The sequence below is a fragment of the Platichthys flesus genome, chromosome 6 (genome assembly GCF_949316205.1).
Source record: "Platichthys flesus chromosome 6, fPlaFle2.1, whole genome shotgun sequence".
Taxonomy (NCBI): Eukaryota; Metazoa; Chordata; class Actinopteri; order Pleuronectiformes; family Pleuronectidae; genus Platichthys; species Platichthys flesus.
Window position 1 is genome coordinate 12,018,750 of NC_084950.1, and position 23,259 is coordinate 12,042,008.

At 44.6% G+C, this 23,259-nt stretch overlaps 1 protein-coding gene across 5 annotated transcripts in view; it reads left to right on the forward strand.

The window, feature by feature from the left end:
* mef2aa (myocyte enhancer factor 2aa) overlaps positions 1-21,405 on the forward strand; it is a 60,166-nt gene extending 38,761 nt beyond the window's left edge. For 2 of the 5 annotated variants that reach the window (XM_062389539.1, XM_062389540.1), the window contains exons 4-10: positions 5,848-5,982; positions 7,419-7,641; positions 14,043-14,227; positions 15,699-15,722; positions 17,230-17,359; positions 17,531-17,654; positions 17,817-21,405. In XM_062389539.1, coding sequence (XP_062245523.1) covers positions 5,848-5,982; positions 7,419-7,641; positions 14,043-14,227; positions 15,699-15,722; positions 17,230-17,359; positions 17,531-17,654; positions 17,817-18,153 — 1,158 coding nt within the window. In that variant the 3' untranslated portion in view covers positions 18,154-21,405. Of the gene's footprint in view, positions 1-5,647; positions 5,780-5,847; positions 5,983-7,418; positions 7,642-14,042; positions 14,228-15,698; positions 15,723-17,229; positions 17,360-17,530; positions 17,655-17,816 lie in introns of all 5 variants that reach the window. The other 3 variants (XM_062389541.1, XM_062389543.1, XM_062389542.1) reach the window with 3 other exon arrangements.
* The last annotated feature ends 1,854 nt before the right edge of the window (positions 21,406-23,259 follow it).

Below are 23,259 nucleotides of genomic sequence, written 5' to 3' on the forward strand. Positions count from 1 at the left end.
TCTGAAACGAGACCTTGCCTTTGTGCTCGGGCGGCTTCTGTGAGCCAGCTCGTTCAACAGTCAGCTTACCCCTGTGCCCGCCTCCTCCCACCGTGCGTGCTGTGTGTCCAACCCCTTCCTGCCCAGGGGCTAGGACAGAGCAAGGCCTGCTGGGATTTGGTGTGGTGGGGACAACTGGGGGGGGGGGGGGGGGGTTTAGTTGGCACCGCGCCACCTTCCCCCGGCTGCCGCGCCTGACCGTGGGGCAAAAAGGGACGCTGCTGGGTCTCAGATTGATGAGGACAGGTCTGTGGTCTGGGTATAGAGTGTTGCAGAACAGACGTCCTGCTGGCACATCCTGCCCTCCCTGCCCCACGCCCCCCCCCAGCCCTCCGTACTCGCCTTATCGGAACTCCTAATTGTCCTTATGAATATTTTAGAGGCGAGCAGGAATGGGAGTTCAGGGTTGGGGCTATGGTTTCAAGGGCCCTGACAGCTAATGATCAACTCAATGACCAGGGAGAGAGCGATAGCCGGAGAGGGAGACAGAGATACTGGGAGTGAAAAACCATCAGAGAGGTTTTCAATAATCCGTTTCTGTCTGGATTGTAATTTCCTCTGATCATTTTTTAATCTGTGCCACCTTTTCTTTATGTGAAGTGGGAACCGAGTGCATGTTCTCATTCTTTTTAGATGGTGATGACATTGGTTTGCCTTCATCCTCAATTTGTAGTTTAATTCCCTCTAGTCTATACTGAAAGTGTGCAGTCCACTGATTGAGACTGTGCTCTCTGATTGTGGCAGCTAATAGCTTTGTCACTTCCGTCATTCACCAGAGTCTCAGAGCAGAAAGCTCTGAAGGGACCGCTCACTGCACTTCCAATTGCCTCTTATTCAGTAAAATGGGTGGGCTATATTTAATTGGCAATCCAGTCAGTCAAACGCAGGCGATAATTCACATAATTTAATCACATAACGGAAAATGACGTATTTGTCTCTGTGGCGGCTTTAGATTGAGCGAACATGACTCACTTTGGATGAATGGCCCACTGGCTTTGAACTCTCGGTTCACCGCGGTCTGTCCAATGTCATTGTGATGTCAGGTGGGGATCGAATCTCACTTTGTATATTGTTTTTTTTTTTCTTACAGCTGCAAGACAACAATATGAAAATAAAATAAAGGTTGAGCGCTCGCCCCCTCCCGCTGCCCTTCCTGTCTCCCCCCTGAGTAACTTGACAATGGAGCGAGCCAAAGGAAGGACACGAGTCCAGCCTCATATCCTGATATCAGTCCGTAATGTGTAATGGTCATGAGATTAAAGGAGATATGTCTGGGAATTACAGAGGTCTCCTTATCTAATAGCCCCCTCGCTCCCCACTCACAATATGTGGTGGAAAAAAGGAGCGAGAGGAAAGGCTTCCTATATTACAGTAACCTAGTGTTGCATGGGCTCTGGCATAGAGTTCCTGAAGATCAACAAAAAGAGGCTTTTATTCCCCTCAAGTGAAGACTGCAGCACCACGGGGGGAAAGGGAACATGATGGTAGTGGAAGTCTCTTAAGATGTTATATAAGAGCAGAAATATTCCGCCGCAGATAAAAGCCTTCCGATCAGCCGCCTCCCCATGCTGATTTCCTAGTATGTTCCCACTCAAAGAAGCCCTTTGATAAGCACATTAGATGGAACGGCCTGGACACAATAGTGATGTCATGTGGATTAGCACGCTACCTTGCTTAGCGCAGTGGCGGGCACAAGGGCTAATTCACAGCGGTGCGGGGCGAGAGGCTGGGACACCCGGCTGAAAACCAGGCGAGGGCACTCGGCCCACTCCACAACAAGTGGTGAAAACGCAGCTTCCCCGCACTTCGGGGAGGGATGGAACCAACACAACATGCATTAAACACTCGTGATGTACTCCACTCCTGAAACATTTCCTGTAATTTCCTGCCGCGTTGCCATTGCGCCACAAGCTGTCTTGCTCGCGGAGGGGCCGGTAATCCGAGCTGCGGCGCACCAGTCACAGGTCAGGTGGTGCTCCAGCAGAAGCGAAAGCCACTGTAAGTAGCCTTTTGCTGGGATTCAGGCACAACGGTGGAGAGTAGGGAAACAGCCTCATCGTGCCTTTCTCTAAGCCAGCCCACTCCCCTACAATTTTGAACTTCAGCTTGTATACCTAACCACTATCTCCGTCCTTTCACCCTCCGTCCTTTTCACGTGCAGTGCTCTACAGAACATGAATAAGTCAAATGCAGAAAGCTCTCCTGCTAAAAGAGACGGAGAACATCAGAGTAAAATGGATTTCCAAGACTCACAGCAGCAGAGTAAATTGCCCCATTTCGCTGAAAGTACTTTCTCAAGAAAATGGTGATGTAGGTGGTTTATGTAATGGTTTAGGTTTTTACGTTTAATCCATTGAAGAGCATTTGGTTAGGCTTCAATTTAGAAAAGAGAAATGTCCCTATAGTGCTTGCAAGTACATCCAAGGCCAAGAACCGAGCTCAATGCAGGCACGATGTGAAATGTTTATGTCTAATAGAAATTCCATTATGAAGAATAACATTAACAGAATCCCAATATCAAATCCAAGTGAGGTCCAAGGCTGCCTTTTTACAACACTGTCACTCCTGCAAACCTGGAGAGGTACTTACTGTGCTGAATGCTCCCCATGGTTTCATAAGTTAGTAGTCGGGGCTCAAGTGGAGATGATGGATGGATGTTTTCTTCAGGAGAAGGAAGCTTCAAGGCTTCCTGGGATGGAAGATTTTGTTTTTTTCTCCTTAAAGAGAATTTGAAGTACCACACAAGCAAACTGATGGACACACTTACACGCAAACACAGACAATAGTGCCCGGCTTTGGTTTGACGTCAGGCCACTCAGAGCCAAATTTCTATCAATACAGGTTTGTGGCTGCTGGGAGAAAATAGCTGCTGGCCTTGGTCCCTCTCATCTTTGTGAGCCTCTCAGGGCCTTTGTGAATAGATTACGCAAGTTTCCTTGTCTATACGCTAGGCAACCCCCCCCCATAATAAACAGCCCATCGTTCATGTTTTAAAAACGCTACTGAAAATCTCATGCATTCACATTCAGCCAAAATGCAAACACTGCCACTTGGTTGAACGTTTTCAGATACAATTCAGAAAGGAGTGATCTATTCTTTTTTTTATTGATGTGATCATCGTGGACTTAGTTTCCCAGTTTCTAGGTCGCATCGCTGTGGTGTCTGGAGCAATCTGCTGCATTGACACGTTAGAGCCCAGTTGATCCGGGGTCTGGTGACCTTCAGGGATACATGTGATCCACGCGGTCCCTTCTACGGCCATGTCTCTGCACGGCTGCCTCAGACAGGCCGGCACGGGGAGCCAGGTCCTGACAGGTGTTTGGAAGAGGGACACCTGCTTGGCCATGTGCTGATTTAGTGATCCATTCACTGAGAGCTGTGGGCAGCGTCTGTGGAACACCCAGAACATGCCAAATCATTTAACAGAGAATTAAAGCCAATGCTTTCCCAGGCCTTAACTGTTATATATACATTAGTAGCTCCACAGGGATGATTAGCTCTTGCACGCCAAATCACGTTGTGTGCACACTGCTCCCCGCATCACAGCTCCAGTGCATCGTTTTGAAGATAGCATGTGTTGCAGTGATTCCTGTCATGTATGGTGGAGCAGATCTGAGTGCTGAGTGCCTGTCTTTGTTTGCCGCTATCTGGTTCCCGCTCACCCACTGCGCTGCTGCAACCTTTCCCTAAATGGCGTGGGCCAGTGGGTGCGGTGTGCTGAGGGCTGGCCAGGCTTGTTGTGAAAGTGGAGCAGCCCTGCACCAAATCACACAGCCGTGCCTGACCGCTCCGACCGAGCTATTCACATAATGAGCAGGTTGGAGCTCAAATTTGCAGGTTAGGTTCGGATCCTTGGCTCGGCTGGAGGAGAAAGTGCATAGTTTAACCCCAGTAAACACAGGCCTTTCAGGACCCTAACTAAAGAGAACGCACCCAGTAAACAGGAAATGAACCAGCAAGGCGTTTTCTTAGAATGAGAAGAATGCCACTGCTTTGTACCACACCAAACAGTAATGTATCTGTGGTACTGTGCTGGCCATTCATTATCCAGAGGCCTCCTCTCCCTCTCTCTCGCTCTCCTTTGGGCATTGTGGATACTTATGTCTGAAAATATGTGGGGGCGCTTCTTTAAACTTTCCTCATTTGTGTCTAAGCTGTGCACAGCGCCACATTTCTGTCTGTACAGCTTCGATTAACATTGTTCTCACGTCCAAAAATGGATAGCCCTCAGAAACAGATGACGTACACTGAGGTTGTGGTGAGCAGCGCTGGGTTAGCCACATTGTCTGCACAGACCTAAACGTATTGTCACACCGCTGTCAGAGGATGTAGCAGCTGTGGAAGTACCTTGCCACACACACACTCACACACACACCTCCACACACACACACAGAGAAAGAGAGAGAATAAGGTCTCATTAGTGTGTGTAGGTAACGCTCCTCCGGCTCCCTCCCTGACCCCTAAATCCACAGGAGTCAGTGACCTTCCTGTAGACACGAGGCCTCGGCGGCAGCCCTCAGACAGGGCAGGGCGCTGCCGTGGACCTGGAGCCGCCTGATAGAGGAACCTTCAGAGCCACACATAAATCATGTTTTGATGTACGCTGCCTCGATATCACAAGCTGTCACATGCTGTCAGCGAGTCTTGTTAACACCGCTATTCAGAGCTGTAATGAGGAGCAGAGAACCGCCTGTACAAAAGTGAGCACAGTGTTCGGCATTTATTTGTTTAGTTGTACGACATGTGTCGTCCCCTCCCCCCGAAGTCAGAACAGGCTCTTAAGAACTCTGTGCGCTCACGAGCCTTCTGCTTTTGTAATTATTGTAAAATGTCATGCTCAAACTGGCATTTTTGACCACATCTGATAATCCATTTCATCCCCCTATACATGCATTAACTTGGAAAAGATCCCACGAGTGACAGCCCTACTGAGTTACAGTGTGGGACAAACTGAAGTGCTCCTCTGTAAGAATCTTCTCATGCAGGGGCTCCTTTCCAGCTGGTTGGCTTATGATAACTGAAATATAATGAAAAATGCAAACATGCACTTGCAGCGGGAGGGGAGGATGAACAGAGCAGAGGGGTGGAGGGGCGGAGGCAGGAGGGGAGGTTCGAGGGGAAGAGACACAAAAAAGGGGGAAGAGGATTTTGTTTCCCCGAACGCATCTGAAGGGTGAAAGAGTATTTCTGACATTTCAGTCTCTACTTGTTCCAGAGCCTGGTTTTAAACTATGGATGCTGGAGCAGCCGTGAATGTTTTGCTTTAACCATAAGAACAAGAATGACCAATGACCCTAAAGAAAAAGAAAAAAATGCAATAATGTATATATATAAATTGTACATGTACATTGTTGATGTCAAAACTGGGAAAACATTGCAGCAAATACTATATAAGATGTAAACTTTTCGGAACAAAACTATGAAAAATATCAATAATAAAAATGTACATAATACATCGAGAGAGATGTCGGATTATTAGAAAAGTAATATTTTATTATTTTGGTACATGCTTGGTGTTTTTCAGGTCAAAACAATGTATGGCTAACAGAAGACAACAACAACCCACCTTGTATACTGTTTCTTTTGAACTGTGCAAATTTCATTTCAGAAATTGAGAAACAAAGGCCATAATGACTGTGCTAGTCCCGATCCCGATGACTGTTTCGGGCACAGCCCCCTCATGGACGACCATTTCGGCAAACTAAGCGAAGAGAGTGATTTAATGTACAAGCGCTGTGGTGTAAGTACTTTCCTCTGTCGCCTGCTCTTTTGTGTTGATCCCTGTCTTTATGTTGATGTTCACTACAGGCGCTAAACAAGAAAGAACACAGAGGTTGTGATAGCCCGGACCCCGATGCCTCATATGTCCTCACTCCTCACACAGAAGAAAAGTATAAAAAAATTAATGAGGAGTTTGATAATATGATGAGAAATCATAAAATCGTAAGTACTGTAAATGCACTGGTTTTGCTTGGCTTTGTGGCACAAAGGATTTTCACTCCTTTTTTTTTTTTTTTCATCTAACTTTTTTTCCTTTTTTTTTTGACCCTATACCCCAGAACCTCTGTCGACTTCTTTCAGATCTACTGTAGCTTAAGATTAATGCCCAGATCTCTGGGGGTGTTTTTTTCTTTACATTGATTTGTTCTGCAGCTGATATTTTGGCACACCCTGATAAGATCACATTTCACAAACAGTTGGAATGTTCCATTATTCTGCTGGAAAGATTATAAGCTGAATACCATGGTGCTTTTATCACATTTCAACACAAACAAACTTCATAACTTAGTAAATACGCATGAGTGTTTACCCAAAGATCTGCATATTCTGTGTTTTAGGGATGAGTAATTTCCATCCCAAGTCTGATTTCCACCTAATAACTCAACAGAAGCAAAGATTTTTTTTTTTTATAGTTTAGAATTTTTGCAATTCATTAAAGTTTTTCATTTCAAATCTTCATATTGCTGCATTCTAGCATTAAACGTCTCTTTTTCTGAAAAAGTTCCGGCAGCAGAGTGTCCTCAGAGCTCACCGGCAAACACACACACTATCATTTAGCATCTTCCCTCTCCCTCATCAAGTAACACAGCGGCTCACCCTCTAAACTACCGCAGATCTTTTTTGTGATCTTATCATGCGTGACAATATTAGGAACGTGCAAGAACACGGTGCTTACTAAAGAGTCATCTTCTCTCTGCTCCTGACTTGAGGGGCATCACTCTGCCATTAACCAACTAATGATAACACCCGACCGGCTCACTGGATAATGCTATGATGAATCGTTTCTCACTGCCACCTGTCATTCTCACTTGCGTTTGCACAGTCAGCGCGTTGTAGGTAAATGCGTGTGTGAGTCACGACTCTTGTGGTTGTGATTCCCCCCCATCAGCCCTCTCTGTCATACAGAGAGACATATTAACGCAAGGGGGGGGGGGGGGCCCTCAAAACACAAACGTACAACTGGCGCGCTGACTGCTGCCATGCCGAAGTGAACACCTGAATGCATGTCTTATTTGGATTTTTGTTTTCTGTGGTTTGTGTGCACTGTTGTAGCACTGGAGATTTGTGTATTCTACATGTAATGTGTTAATGAAAACATAAAATGCCCAATAGTCTAATCTTTATTTTTTTTGCAGCTTTATTAAAGCACTCCGTGAATGTTTTGAGAATGATCTTACTTTATTTAAGCTGAACTTCAGGGGCAGCTCTTTGTTAATGATGCCATGACAACCACTGCTCCATCAGATTTATCATCAGACCTTGGATTTTCATTGTGATTGAGTGTAAATATCTTCTTTTTGTGTGTGCGTCTGTGTGTGTGTGTGTGAACGTGTGTTTGTGTCTGTGAATGTGTGTGTGTGTGTCTCCCTCCTCCACAGCCCTCAGCATTGCCTCAGCAGAACTTCTCCATGCATGTGGCTGTGCCTGTATCCAACCCTAATGCCATGTACCAGCCGGGGGGGAATCTGGGCAGTCAGTCCCTGGCATCAGCCACCAGCTCTCTGAGCGACAGTGGGATGCTGTCCCCTCCGCAGGCCTCTCTGCACAGGAATGTGGGCTCCAGTGGAGGCCCCCAGAGGCCCACCAGTGCCGGCAATGCAGGTTAGTGGCTCGGCTCTGTCATTTGATCAGAAGATGAGGATAATCCAGACTTTGGTTTTGATTTAATAGATTAATACACCTCTTTGATAATAGCATCAAATTAATCCAACAGCATCATTTTTGTTTGTAGAAAAATGTGAACATTCAAGTAAAAACTGATCGTAGCCGTCAAATGTCTGGAAACAAAAGTTGCAAAATACTTATTGACAGATAAAAAAACAATCCTTTGGTTATTAAGTTAGAAATGTATTGCAGAGTACAGATACATAAACATTTAGGACTAGGATGTGTATTCTTTGTATTTTTACATCAAATTCAATGTATTTTAAAATTCAAGACCATTAAGCAATTGAATAATCCCGTAAAAATGACATATGACTATATTAATTTAAGGATTACAACTTTTATTTGATGGTTGATATTTTTTAATGAAGAAATCTACTGTCATGTTATGGCCGTTACACTTAATACACAAAAAACATTAACAAAAAATTGTAAAATAATACAGTTTATGTCTTTTACAGTCCAAGTTTGCTATCAATGTCCTCATCTACTGTATCTTATAATTATTCCTCATAGATAATATCAGGTTTTCTTTGGTCCTTAAATGCGTATATAGTAGAGTTTCAACAGTTTTTTCCACAATGGCATTGGATATAAAGAGAATATACTGTGTTTGTGTGATACTCATTTTTTCACACCCTGAGTTGGCCCCTATCACACTTCTCAGTCTGACAACATTGTGGCAAAATGATGTCAGTCTATGCCCGTACTTGTACGACTGGTCTGACTCAGTCAGTGCAGAAGGCGTTTGCAGGATTCAGTTGCACCACATACGACAGAAGTACTAACAACAAGGTGTGAAATGCCTCATTCAAATTGAACCATACATCACACCCGCCGATTCACACGGGCTTTTAACTATGGCTTGTTTTTCACAATATTCTTTCTTGATTATTTTTTGCAAGATGGGATTTTTATTTGTATTAAATTCCATCAGCATATTTTCTTTTTCAATATTTGGCGTTAGTGTATTTCTTGAAGTGTTTCTGTGTGAAATTATTCATACGACATTTAGGAGACACTCCAGTAGTTGCCCGAATTCCAAGAGAGTGAATGTGTGTCGAAGGTGCGTCCTCGTGGTGGAATGCTTGGTTTTCCACTCTTTCATCACATGGTGGATATTTCCCAATGAGAACACAGGGGGGAGCACACACCTCCGTGTTCTGTGCTCAGTGAAGACACATCCATATGACATTTGGTCTGGCATCTCCATCACATGCTCTGCTCGCTCTGCAGAAGTATCCAGATGGTTGATCTCATCACTCTGTGCATCTCATTAGATGGCATGCTGGATACCGCAGACCTGTTTGTGCCAAATGGTGCGGGCTCTGTCCCAGCGGGTAGGTCCTCCCGGAGAGATCCATGAGCTCTCTGTAGCGCTGCCCGATAGATCTGCGACTTAGCACGCGAGCTGGATAGTTGCGTGTCCATCTGCGATTGGTTCACGGCAGTTGTCGGTGTCGCCGACTGATGGCGCCTTTTGCCTGATTATCTTTTCATCGCATGCAAAGGGAAACTGGTGTGTGTTCCTCCTCCCAACAGAGGCAGTGTATGATATGCTTGTTAAATGCATATGGGGGAGAGCGGGCAGCGTTCTCACAGCGGTGTGTGTGTGCTCTTTAAAGGGGCAGGCAGGTGAGGTAATTAGCCGTCCAACTGTCTCTGGCAGAGAGATAAACGCAGTGTTTCATTTGGACTCGTCACCTCCGCGAGGCCCTCCCTGCTCCTGTTTCCTTCCCTCTATTGACAGGTGCATCTGCCCCCCTCACTCCCATCCCCCTCTACCCTGGCAGCCCTTAAAAGGCTGGAGAGGGTCTGTAAGATGCCTAGACCAGCGTAACCCTGTCGGTATTCGGGCCATGACATCCCTCTAAGTCCTTCGGTACACAATGACCGGACAGCCTGTCACGGCTGCAATGTGCCGCGTGAGAGGCGGAGGCAGGTGGAGTTATAACTCTCTCCTCGTGAGCTCGGCGTATTCCATATAGCATTGCTGACAAAAATGCAGAATGTCGTTGCGAAAGCGCGTGACATTCGAAGATGATAACAAGCTGAAGGCCACGGGGATAAAAGGTCGAGGGGATATCTGATGAGGTATTGATTAGAAAGTATGACGAGCCACCCCCCCATCTCAGATTGGTTTACCGTCAGCAATTTAAAGGGAGCGTTTGAAGTTTTGGGGTGTGGTGGTCAGTTCCCCGGGGGGAGGGGGGGGGGGGCAGCGTTAGACCTCTGCCAGGGGGCGTCAGCGCTTGGCGCGGTGTGATCATGCTGCAGCTGTTGTTTGTACCGAGTGTGTAGAGCAGCAGAGGCTACAGGGAGGAGAACCCCCCCCCCCCCGCTGTCAGATGACCATTCTTGACATAGCTCTGATTTTTCACATGTAGCAGTTATGACCGCAGCAGGAGCCTTTCAAAGTGGCCAAATGGGCGATTTGGGCCGTGTGACACCTCCTCTCCTGTTCAGCAGTGGCCTCCACACAGAGAAAGTGGAGTGCATGTAAAATCCAAAAGTAAATCAAACCTTCTTTATTTCCCTTCCGAACCGCTGGGTCCGTTTTAATTGTGGGATCTGGACTAAGGATCCCACAATTCCCACTAAGGGATTATGTAGTTATTAGATGATTGTGTGGATTGTCTGTTCTGCAAGAATGTGACAGTGAACATTGCCGGAGAGATTTTTCAAGCAAACACATTTCTGTTATGAGGAGAATAAGCAGTGTGTTGTCGTTCTCATCTAGCGGCTGGTTTAGATAATATAGCTCAACAGCTACTATAATTGCAAAGGGTCATTCTGATGTTTTTATGTGTGTGTGTTGCATGTGAGTGTCCTCTGTTATGCAACACGTCTGCGAGCTATACACATCCCTTCATTAATATTGGAGCGTTACAAGCTCTTGAAACACCATAACAAAGCATGTTTGTATGTTGGGCGCCTCACATCTGACAGCGGAATAAACAGTCCTGTCGAGGCACTGGTCCGTGTCACTGCAAACTTTTTTACACTGGTGGTTCTTTCTTTTTTAAGACAACTTAATAAGATTTAACATGTAATCTATACAAATATCATGTCATCTGTTTATGCAGAAATATGTAAATACAAACACCAATCAAAAGTGCAATAAACAGCTAACCTCCAAGTTCAACATTCTTAACAATTCACATCTGGCCTGAGCTAACTTTAGGAGTGCATGGCGACAGTTGTTAGAAGCTCCCCAACACAACGTACAGGGAACATTAAACTGCCACTACCCCACTCGGAAGATCACGAGGGGGGGGCATTATGCTAAGTGGTGATTGGCCTGTTAGCCCGGCGAGTGGGGGTCTCTCTGGGTGGAGTTTGCATGTTCATCTTGTGTCTGTGTGAGCTTTCATCTGTGGCTTCTCCCCACCATCCAGAGACATGCAGATTGGGGTTAGGTTGATGGGAGACTCTAAATTATCCGTAGGATAAGCGGTACAGATAATAACATAAAAACCTTTATTCAAAGTGAGATGATGGGGGTGAATTTCATATAAGCTAAATAAAGAAGCAACAATGTGAGCTGTCTGCCACTTTTTCAGCAGTCTGCAGTTTTTAGGAAAAGAGTGAAGGTCAACTATGATAATATACCTGGTTTTCACAAGTCTTAACAAATCCCAGTGTGCACATCCCGGCCGGTCTCAGTTTTCGGAGGCACGACAATAGGATTGTGCTCTTGTTCTCATTCATCAAGCCATGTTCTCTTTCGCCTTAGCCTGACACACGTGGGACGTTGGGGCATAATAAGTCAGTGTTTTCCTTCCCCGAACTTAAAATGAAAAGCTGAATGTTTCAGTTGTAAACACAGGGCCTTATGTAACGCCTCATCCCAGACCGTGTTAATAATTCAGGACAATGAACAGAAACCAAACAGCTTTCGACGTGCACAGCTTTCAGCCAGAGAGGATTTATTGGCACAGCCAGAAGAAAGTCTGGATATAGAATGAGGACAGACGCAAGTAAAGCCCACTGAAATGAAAAGCTGGTTCTCATTTTGTGAAACCCAAGTATTCTGTGCAGACATGTGTTTCTGCATCTCGGCAATTATCTCAAGCAAGTGTGCTGTTTAGTCATCGTCAGATATCTGAAGTCATAATCAGAGGCACATTGCAAAGATATGAAAGGCAGGTGGGTCGATCCAAGTCGGAATCAGCCAACTGAAGACAGCACTGAGTGGAGGTCTTTGCCCTGGGATGAACTGGCAAAGCGTCACACACTGGACACTGAGTTGGTAGAGACCCCAGTACGACGTCAATGGCTACACTGCTGTTGTGATTTAACAAAAGCATAAAAAAACACAATGAAGAATGCAGGTGGGACACAGAAACAGATGTATTTGATAGAATAACTACAAATAGCCAAGAAAAATTATGTGTGCAAGATGCGCCAGGCGTGGAGCTGCCCATTCACATATCAAACATTTGCTGGAAGTTCACCAGTCACTTGGAAAAAGACGGAGACATGAGGAAAAAGACTGTTTCTCATGATCAACTTCAGGTTTTTAGCATGCCTTGGTTTTCACTGCACCGTTTATTTTAAGATATTTTTGGGGGCATTTTGCCTTTAGAGATAGGACGGCATGCGTGAAATGGAGAGAGAGACAGAGAGACAGATTGAGAGAGAGGTTATCCCATGTGAGAATAGCCAAATGTCACAAAACCAGCTAATTGAATTTGGGCCCTCTCCACAAACACCTAACCATGTGTCATTAATAATGCAAATCACGTTTATTATATTGAGTCTTTTGTCTTTGGCTTTTTTCTCCACAACAGCTTTATGTTTAGAGCTGTAATCTCAAGGTAAAATATCAGAGCCTGCTGACTTGCTGTAATCAGAAAGCACTTCACAAATTGCAGCACTGTAACCCGTTCCCTTACATCAACTGATATTTGTACTTACATCTCATTCCCTCTGAATGACATCTCCACTGCTTTTAATCAGATTTGCTATTTTTAGGGCCCTGGACCCACACTCGGCTACTTCTGTAAACATTAGTTTCTTGCGGCAGCCCAATGCTGTATGATCAAAGCCAGAGCTGTTGGTGAATAGCTGCGTACACACTGTTGATTCAGCTGGGAGATACTATTGTAGGTGTTATAGCTGTTTATTTGACCATGAATTGTTGCGGTCCTTATCTGTAGTCAGAGGATCTATTGTTCCATTATGTTCCTGCACAAGAGCCCGCTCGTTGTGCGCGCACTTTGTGTTACGCCGGGATAAATCGGACACAATGGAGAAGTCAGCAACTTGTTGAAGTGCCACTGATCCGTTGATGCAGTGGGAGATACCATTCATTAGCTCTTCCCGTTGTTTTCAGGATTTTCGTTTGGAGGTCGCAGCTTTAACTCAGACCTACATGAAGTGAAATTAAAATGAAATTCAAGTGCACTTGATGCGTTGCTTTTGTTTGGTGAACCACTCGTTGCGTTTGTGTTTGAGCGTATGTGTGTGGAAACTGCAGAGTCCCACTGCAGACCTTGCACAGATGAGTCACGCTGCATCTTGGACCTTTGAAAATGAATAACCAACTGTAGGTTGAGAAAAGCAGCAGGAATAAAAGAGAAGAGATGCTGACACATGTACTGAGAACAGATCGCAGGGTGCAGGAAGTGATCAGCGATTTGCTTATTATGAACATCTTCGGATTTAGGAAGACACAATTAACATCGTCGTTTACGACAAAAATATATAAGCAAAGAAAATCTCTAGAAAAGCAATAAACAACTTCCTACTGAATTCCAATTATCTCTCCTCACCCAATGATAATATTCACCCCTTTCATGAGGTATTGGTTTAGTGATGAGTGGGTGTATGAGGAGACTCCTAAATGAAGTTGTTGGGGACTTACACTCTCTTTCTGATAAAGAGGAAATGGCTAATGTACAAACCCAAGGTGTGAATGTTAAAAGTAAAGTAACACTTTTCTATTGTTTGTGTGAGCACAGTGTAAAAAAAAACAACAACTAGGAGTTCTTTTATTGTTTTTATTCATTTGTAATGACTTCAGCTATTACTTTTAAGCAGTCACAGTACATTTGACAATCAACTGCTCCTCATCCCAAGATGCAAAGAGCTGACTTTGATGTAATCATTCACAATAAAAATAAAAGGCTCATCAATTTTGAAATGGACATTTTATTATTGTAAATGTGCGGGATAATTATCCAAGTCTATTAAAACTTCCCAGAGGGTTGGAAACACTTAACGGCGTACGCAGGGAAACAGCGCTGTGCGAGAGGCTTGCCTGATGACTGCTGGTGTTGTCAGTCACAGTCCATGGTTTGATGATGTGTTTCTGTCGCCTTGTACCTCTGCAGGGAACGGTTTCGCTAACCCCAGGGGCTCCCCCGGCCTCCACAGCACGCCCAGCGGCAACGGCCTGGGTAAAGTCATGCCCACCAAGTCTCCACCGCCCCCCGGAGGGAACATGGGGATGGGAAACCGCAAGCCAGACCTGAGGGTTGTTATCCCTCCATCGAGCAAAGGGATGATGCCCCCGCTGGTGAGTACAGAGCTCCACCGCTGCACACGAGAAGAAACAACCCAAGGACCTTTGCGTCTTTCTGCCCGCGGGGCAGAGCAGATCGATGTTTAGCGTCTTTATCCAGACTCTCAGAGCTGGGTTTTGCCTACACACATTGTTTGATGTTATCACAGCAGTGCAGCTCTCTGTTCTAGTGAGGTTGTCACCTTACCAAGGACTATATTTATCTGCCAAGTGGAACTCACTCACTCGCAGTGTGCAGGCCTCATCGGAGCTGCAGTCTTCACAGATCTGCAGCTCCAGTCTTCTATCTCTCACTCAGCTATTCACATTTAAATGAGAGAAGTTCTCTAATTATAATAATGAAGCTGCAGAGCGCTCTGACTGCAGCGAACACCTCAGGCTAAACTTCTCCTGGTCATATTTCAACATTTATAAAACATTGTAAATGGGGGGTTTCAGACATTGGCCACGGACGCACTGTTTCCAACTTTACATGTTGCAGGTGTAGTCGGCAACAGAAGCCGTGCCAGGAAAACGATTGTGTTTGGTAAATACACCTCAGGTTACCGTGGGTGCTCCTCTTTTTCCGAGCCTGGATCAGTGTTTTAAAATAACTGCGTGTTACCGTGCCGACCATGTGAAATCGGCGGAGCAGCACGGGTCGCCTTGCGAGAGGTCTGAAACAGGTGGGGGTTGGGGGGGAGGACGGTTCTGCTCCGTCTGAGCCGTCAGGGCGTTTTGGTGGTGGCCGTGGCAGGTCTGCAGACAGCCTGTCATTAGGCCATAATGGTATTAAATTAATCACATCTCGGTGTGACAGAGTGTAGATGAAGACTTAATCATGGGCCCAGGGTGTGAGCCAGATAATATCTTGTCGCCCTTGTCGCGTCTTCCTGCTGCTATTGATTGAGTGCGGGCATTAAGACAGCCCTGGTCTGGTGGCAGTATGTCCCACCGCACCGAAAAAAAGATGGAGCTTCTGCTTCTTCTCTCCGCGCAGGGAGGATAAGATGTGCACAGCACTGTGCAGCCCTTGCTGGTAGAAGCGAAAAAACTTTATCCTGATTATTATGAGGTGATTGTGGTGTCACGTTAAAAATCAGGTGAGGATAAGTCAGTGTCCTCAAGTATTTTTTCAGCCTGTACTCTAAGGTTCTAACCTCACAGACATTGTGCAGGACTTTAGTGTTTCTTCTCCAAAAGTTAGTAATTAGCGCTGTTGTTTCACGGCAAGAAGATTCTGGGTTTAATCTCCCTGTTTTTTTGTGTGGAGTTTGCATGATCTCTCTGTGTCAGTGATGTGACAAGGATTTGGACAAAATGGTTCTTGGGTAATACATTGAACCACAAACCCAAAATGTCCCTGTTGTTCCCTCTACTGTAAAAATCTAGATAGAGTAGCCGGCACGATTTTCCAGAGCGATCTACAGTTGCTCCGCTTCTTTTCTGTAACTCTGCCTCTCTTCTCTTCTCCCGCTGAGAGCAGTCGGAGGAGGAGGAAATGGATTTGGTGAGTTTTGACAAATGCCTGGCGCAAATGGCTGCAAATGTGAACATGCTTCCGGTAATCACACGCACGCTTGACCAAGGCTGCTCGAACCGGAGATTGTCTCTCGGAACTGCCAGTAATAATGACGTTATGAAAAAAAGAAGAGGGTTTGTCACTGCATGTTTTGGGTTTGGCCTGTGAAAATTGCCTGAGCCTGTTAAATTGGCTCCTCCATTCCCAACACGTCACTGTAAGTCATAGACCACTAGTAGTACGTGTGTCTGTGTCTGTGTGTGTTCGTGTGTGTGTGTGTGTGTGTGTGTGTGCTTGTTTTAGTTTGTGTGTGTGACAGAGAGTGAGAGAGAGAGAGAGATGTATGCGTGAATAAAAAAAATATATTCTATCACAATCTGGAAAGTTTGAGGGTTAAATCGTCTTGAGTGAAGTTCAAACCATTAACAGTATATATTTTTCCACTGAAGTGAGGATGACATCATCTGAAATGATATCATTCTGTGAGACACTTGGGTTTGGTGAAGTCATCTGGCCGCTGAGTGTTGGAACAATGCGAGGAAGCCATCAACTCGATTATGATGCAATGCTGCTTCAAATGCAGCTGCTGGCATCGGCACATATCCCTGATACATGCAATTCTGAGCATTTGTTTTGGTATTGTTTTCTCTGCATTTGATTAGTCTTGGCGTGGGGGTTGTGTGTGTGTGTGTGTGTGTGTGCGTTTGTAGCGTCGTATGCTGCATGACCACACCGGACTCTGTAGGTCTGTTTGTGTGGGCTGCATGCCAGTCGCTGCACTAACACAGAAAACGACTGGAGCTCCTGCGTGCGTCACCCTGGGAATTGAAATGTGTCGTTAATTTTACCCCTTTGCACCCTCTCAGTTAAGAGGTGTTTATTTGATTATGAGACGGATCCCCAGACTCGCTCGGATTCGACTCACTCCGGCACTAACGCTGTAAAAGCATTTTGTTTTCTCATCGACTGACAAAGTAGAAACTCATTTAGCAGATTCTAATAAATCTGATTAATCGGATTGTTGTGCCTCCAGCTGCATGTCTCCGCTTGTGATTCCTGCACCGACTACATCCGTCACTTAGCCGCTTTAAATTTATGCAATAAATTCATAATTTCTATTAATTAGTGAAATCCACCTGTCAGTTTTTGTATATATTCAGTTTAGCATGACACACTTTGTTTTGTAGGTGGATACATTTCAGAAAAGAAACCAAAGCATCACTTATTCATATCTATTCAGTTATGGTAACATTGGATCAGAAAGATTCAATATTGGCTGCCATAAAGCTACACCACCCCCTTGTGGCAGCTGTCATTATTACACTCTATGTCCCATATAACCATAATATGCAAATATAAAAAAATTTTTTTTGTAAAACTTGAAAATTAAAGAAAACATTTATGCTGTCTTTATTTCTAAGAACACACACATACTGTTTTCTATTTGTATTCTGGGCTCATGCTTTCTTTCTCTGTTGCTTTGTGTGTTTTGCAGAACACCCAGAGGTTAAACAGCTCCCAGTCCAACCAGCCGCTGGCCACTCCAGTTGTGTCTGTCACCACCCCCAGCTTACCTCCACAGGGCCTGCTCTACTCAGGCATGCCCACCTCCTACAACCCCGCCGGTGAGTCTGGCCACGCTCTCCCCTCGGACCACAGACAGCAACCACCTTAGCTGTGACTGTTTGTGCCGCACGCTGGCTCCCTGCTCTTTTTCCAGTGGCACTCAGCTGAAACGCGAGCGAGTTCTCACCCTGTGTGTGTGTGTGTGTGTGTGGCTGCTTTTGTTTTTACAGAGTACTCCCTGAGCAGCGCAGATATCTCTTCCCTACAGGGCTTCAGCTCTCCCGGGCTCTCATTGGGCTCCATGTCGGCATGGCAACAGCATCAACTGGGCCAGGCAGCTCTTAATTCTTTGGTGTGAGTAACACACTTCCAAACAAAAGCACACTCTCCAGACGCCCGCACATGAAAGCAACACCCACCGCGCTCTGTGATATTATGCTGATTCACACATCTACATATTCCTGTCTCTTCACCTCCTATTTGTTGTCTGAAGTTCCCTGTTTGTCCCCTCTGCAGTGGCGGAGGTCACCTCACTCAGGTCTCCAACCTATCCATCAACACCAGCCAGAGCATAAACATCAAGTCCGAACCCATTTCGCCGCCGCGGGAGCGCGTCTCCCAGTCCAGCTTCCCCCAGCAGCAGCCGCAGCAGGGGTCCAGCCGACAGGAGGTGCTGGGACGCTCCCCCGCCGACAGCCTCAGCTCCTCCTGTAGCTCGTACGACGGGAGCGACCGCGAAGACCACCGGCCCGACTTCCACTCCCCGCTGGGGCTCGGCAGACCCCCCGCTGGCTCTGAAGACAGGGAAAGCCCCTCGGTCAAGCGCCTGCGCATGGACACGTGGGTGACATAAAGAGCCCCGCCCACGCCTCCAGTCACCAGCCAGTCAGAGAGAGGGAGGGGTTCGACATGGAGCTGAAAGAAAGAGCAAGGGTCCTTTGAGCTATTATTATGATACTATTAGTCAACTCCATTTTCAATTTGTGAGACTGAGATGTAATATATCGAAAGTCAATTGTCAAACTGATGCAGTAAGATTTAAAAAGAATAAAATGTCAGTGGGTTGGACTGAATTAAATGCACAAGCGGGTGGTATCAGGTACTTGGTGCAATTCAGACTTTTTGCAGAAGAGAGAAAATTGTTAAACAATAGGCGGTAGATTATTGTAGTCACTGGTCTAGTCAGACACTTACATGTAGTTGCTGTTTTGCTGTTGTGCTTGCATGTTGCAACAATCAGAGGAAGTCGTGTTGCTTTCAGGCTGAGGACCCTTAAATACGATGTTCACTGCAAGAACTATCTTTTAAAAAAAAAAAAAAACCATGCTGTAGCCACACAAGACCTTTATCTCAAGTGGCCTCTCGTGATTTATCGACTCGATCAGGAGACACAGACAGCACCGAGTTAACTAATGCTACACAGGAGTTATGGTCACATGAGAAACAGAGACTACTTTAGTGAATAGATGAAACAACACCTGTTGGGGGAGGTAAAAACAAAAATAGCAACAGAATTTATTGCAATAATGACATACTTATTCATTTTATAATTTAAAAGAGTAGGATATTCAGTCTAAACGTGCAATTAAGAAAACCTGTCCAGTTGAACTGGTGAGAAAATCAACATGTCCACATCTGTATAACAGTTCATCAGTAATATAAGCCAAAGCTGTTTTTTTCTTTTGTTATTTTGTACAGTTGCTATGGTTTCCTAAACAGGTCACTCCAAATGCACCGTTTCTTCGCCATTGTTTTTTTTTTCTTTTTTTAAAATTGTGCTTTATTACAAACAGTGTAAAGTCATGTACGCCACATCATGAATCGATATTCTAAAGCCATGAACATTTACTTGTTCTGTTTGTATGATTGAAAATTTGAGCCAAACATTTTTCTTTCTGTTGTGTAAATAGCGACTTTAATATATATCACCGGGGTGAGGGTACATGCTGAATGTACTGTACGACCACCGTTTTCAAGAAAAGTATATTTTTGTGGATTACAGCCGAGTTTACAAGAGTAGACCCTTCAAAAAAAAAGTAGATCATTCACTGGTCAATATTTGCTATCGTGTTCATTTTACTGTAATCTCTTCTAAATTTAATTATCAACATAATCTCCTGTACGCTTTAGTTTTCTTTCTCTCTCTCTCTCTCTCTTTATTAGTGGTGACTGTTTGTCCTGAAGACATTGTGATAACAATGCTGTGAGGTTGAAGTTCTACTATTTTCATATTTATGAAGGATGATCACAAGGCTACAGGGGAAGTAGGGTTTTCCTCCCCTCCTATTGTGTTAGCTCGTGTTAGTTGTATACCAGCAGCTGCGGAATACACTGCCAACAGTCAAACCCAACGTCCCACATCCCAGTACGATCTACTGTTGCAGCATGAGAGACGTGGCACCTCTCAGGCCTTTTCCACTGTCCTTTTACTGGCAGAAGCAGAAGACATAAACGTGATGGAGGCGGCTGCTGACCTTCACACAAATCTGATCCCGCCCGTGTTGTAAATATCTCACCGGTTTCCTTTAATTGGCTACTGAAAGTGGATTTATATCAATAAGTAGTGAGAGTGCTGCAGGCCTGTAGGAACCTTAGGAGCTAGACAAGTGAAAAATCAGCAGGCGCTGAGGTGACGCAACAAAAGGCCGATGTCTCAGCTGGAAAAAAAAGGAGACGGTGACTTGTTTCCTTCTCGTTCGTCACAGAAGCAAATGACCAAGCAGTTAAATCATAACAACAACAACAACAACAACAACAGTGCAACGTCATCGACTTCAATCTCCTCGCGTCTATCTCACCGCACACCGGTGTCTGAGACGTTTGCTGTACGAGAGCGAGGTATCACTCTGCATTCGCCGCGACATGTCTTGTGTGCGTTTCTCAGGTTTCTGTTCTCTCTGCCCCATCGTCAACGCCATAGAAGTTCTCAGTCAAAGCCTATGATGATCTATGCAGTTTTAACCTCAATTCCCATTATATATATATATCTATATGAATAGAAGATGATGTCATTACAGGTCACGTGTAGTCCACATAGCATTAGGAGGGAGAGCATCAGAGGACAGACTGTTAGCGTCTTAAATCCTGAAGGGCCACAGCTTGACGTCGCTGGACTTCACGATGCACAAAATACATTTTGTGAAATGATTGATTTGGAACCCCCGGGGCAATCTTTTCATGTTCATGCACATTAAGTAGACATCCCATGATGCTTAGTGATTCATTATGTAAATCCAGGTGAAAATAGCAATAATAGACTACCACAAAAAAATTGTCTGACCGTCTTGGCGGCATCACCTCGTAGTTGAGCACATGCTTTAGCACTCGATAACATATCAGGGAGTTTTGTAGTTTACCTATATGCACAGTTAGGAAATGCCTTATCCCAAAGAAAAAAACGACACCACTTTTTATTTTCTAAACGCAGAAATCACTCAAACGTGACCAGACCTGCCTTTTTTCGGGAAAAAGACTCGCACCAAGAAAAACAATGCCTGGGTGAATGCACCGTGATACGCTCGGCTCCCTTGGGTGTATGTCCAGATTCTGCACAACTGATGAATGTGAAAGGAATGGCTAATCAATGAACCTTTGTAGAGGACTTTCTTCACTTTGCTGTGCAAGAGTACACTGCTTTGCTTCATGGCTTTTATAAACAACAGAACTACGTGTTTGGTAAGTGTTTGTAGTTGATAGTTCACTTAACTAAAGAAGCTGTTTTCGGTCTAGACGCTCGGACCGTTTGGCGGCACAAGCTGGACTTTGTTGCCAATAATGAAATTATTTGTTTCGGAATTTAAAAGAGATTTTAAGTTAATCTACATTTTGTTTCCCTTGAATGTGTTATTTTATTTTCATCATACGATAAATATTCAAGTGATCTTTTTATTAAAACAATTAAGATACTATGCTAGCTATTGTTGTACAAAATTTGTATTCTTCACAAAAGTACAAATATTGGCTTTTAATGTGTAATTTAGGTGATCTCTTTTATTCTGTATAAAATGAAGTAAACGACTCTTACATAGAATTTGTTCTCCTGTGAAGTCCCAAACAGTAGAAACTGTCAACTTTATTAAACACCTCAGTGTATGCTCAATCTGAACTCCATGTCTATTCGTCTTTGAATTCCACTTTGAGAATGTGTTTTATTGCCTGAGTTAAAACAAGGGGGGCACTTTCTCTCTCGCCTCTCACACAGTGACACAAGCAGAACAATAAACACAATGCTGTAAAACAAAACTATACGCCCTACATTTATGATAGAAATTGTTTGATATACACCGGGTACAAAAGATTTAAAATGCTGATGTCATGTCTGAGCTCAGTGTGGCAGCCTCTGTTTAAGTCAAAATAGAAGAACTGAAATGGAATGAAATTGTGTTAGTATTATTATTATTATTTAATAATAATAATATAAATCTAGTCATATTTAGCCTTTGGTTGACATTAAAAGTGTTAAATGAGTGTTTATATATATATACACACACATACACATATACAGATAAACTAAAACCAGAATGTATTTACCATGTGACAGTGACATTCCAATTCACACCATTTTACAGAAGAGATTTGTGCAGTTCCAGCACATGACCAGCAGACGGCACTGTAACACAGTAAGCGCCTCTATAGGCCGCAGGTCTGCTGTGTTGATGCGTGTTGTTGGTTCAGGTGGAGGAAGTTGATGACGCAGTCAAAGGTAACAAGAAGTTAGTTAAACATGTCCAGTTCAAGGTGAGTTGAACCCTTTGAATAAGAAACACTGAGTTTAAGTGATTAGAGACCAAAGGTGCTAATAGAACATTTGAACAGATGATAACTTAAAGTGGGAGTTGCGATCAAAGTTCAGAAAGAACTTCAAACGCTTCAAAATGGAGGACAGGTGAAACTAGCTAGTGCTGGTAGTGATGACCCCCCCAAAATAATGACGTGGAAGATGGATGACGTGAAACCTCACAAAGATGAAGCCAAAGCCTCCTGATGCTGGCTGGCTGCAGGTGGGGGGGGGGGGGGGGGGTTATAAAACCTGTCTCCTCTGTGTTAGTGGATTGGACCAAACTAAAGGGCTAAAGTGCATGTCAAACTTCTTTCCCTTAAGGTGGTGTCTGTGATTTGAGGTTTTTCTGATCTCACTGATGTGTTTCAAAGGGCAAATTCTTCCAATAAACTTTGGTTTTAATCAGTTATTTGATGCTATTGAAACAGGGTGAAATGCCATGATTGACAGCTTATACTGAGTCTTGATTGATCAAGTCCGTGCAGAGGCGGGACTTTGATACCGTGGCTCCATCCCCAGATCGCTACTGTGCTAACTTTGCCCTCAAATGCACAAAAGGGTTGCGTTCGTATCCAGGATTATTTTGACTGTATTTCAGGATTCGAAGGAAGTGGAGCCACGTCGTCCATCTTTATGTTTAGTCTATGCTCTGTGTACCTGTCCCTAAGTGCATGTGCTTGGCTGTGATGAACCAGGTCCTGTCTGCATGAGCAGAGTAACCACAGAGGATGTTTAAGCTGTTTATGTTGCATGTGAGGGAGGGTGACATGCCACCTGCCATTGGGGGGCTTGCCCTGCTCCGGTGCCTTTCAACTGGGAGCCAAGATGCAGCGCTTTCATGAGGCCCTGATCTCCCTAAGACGTCAGCAAATATTGAACGAGACTCGGTCCAAACTGAAACTCATCTGTTGTCATATAGTCTCTAGCGAGGAGCAGAAAGAGGGAACACCCGTGGGCCTCCTGCATTAGCCCCCATACAGCTAGAGTTTATACTTTGAAAACACAAATGCTCAAGTTTGACGAGCTTAGGCTAAACCTTTTCCACTCTCAACAAATATGCGGCTGTGTGAAAGAAGTGAATGAAAAGGCCGGTGCCAGATCTGAGCTGAAGATTGGGGGATGATGTAAAACGAAGAGACAGCCAACATTTCATATGCCTCAGTCATGTTGCAGAATCCA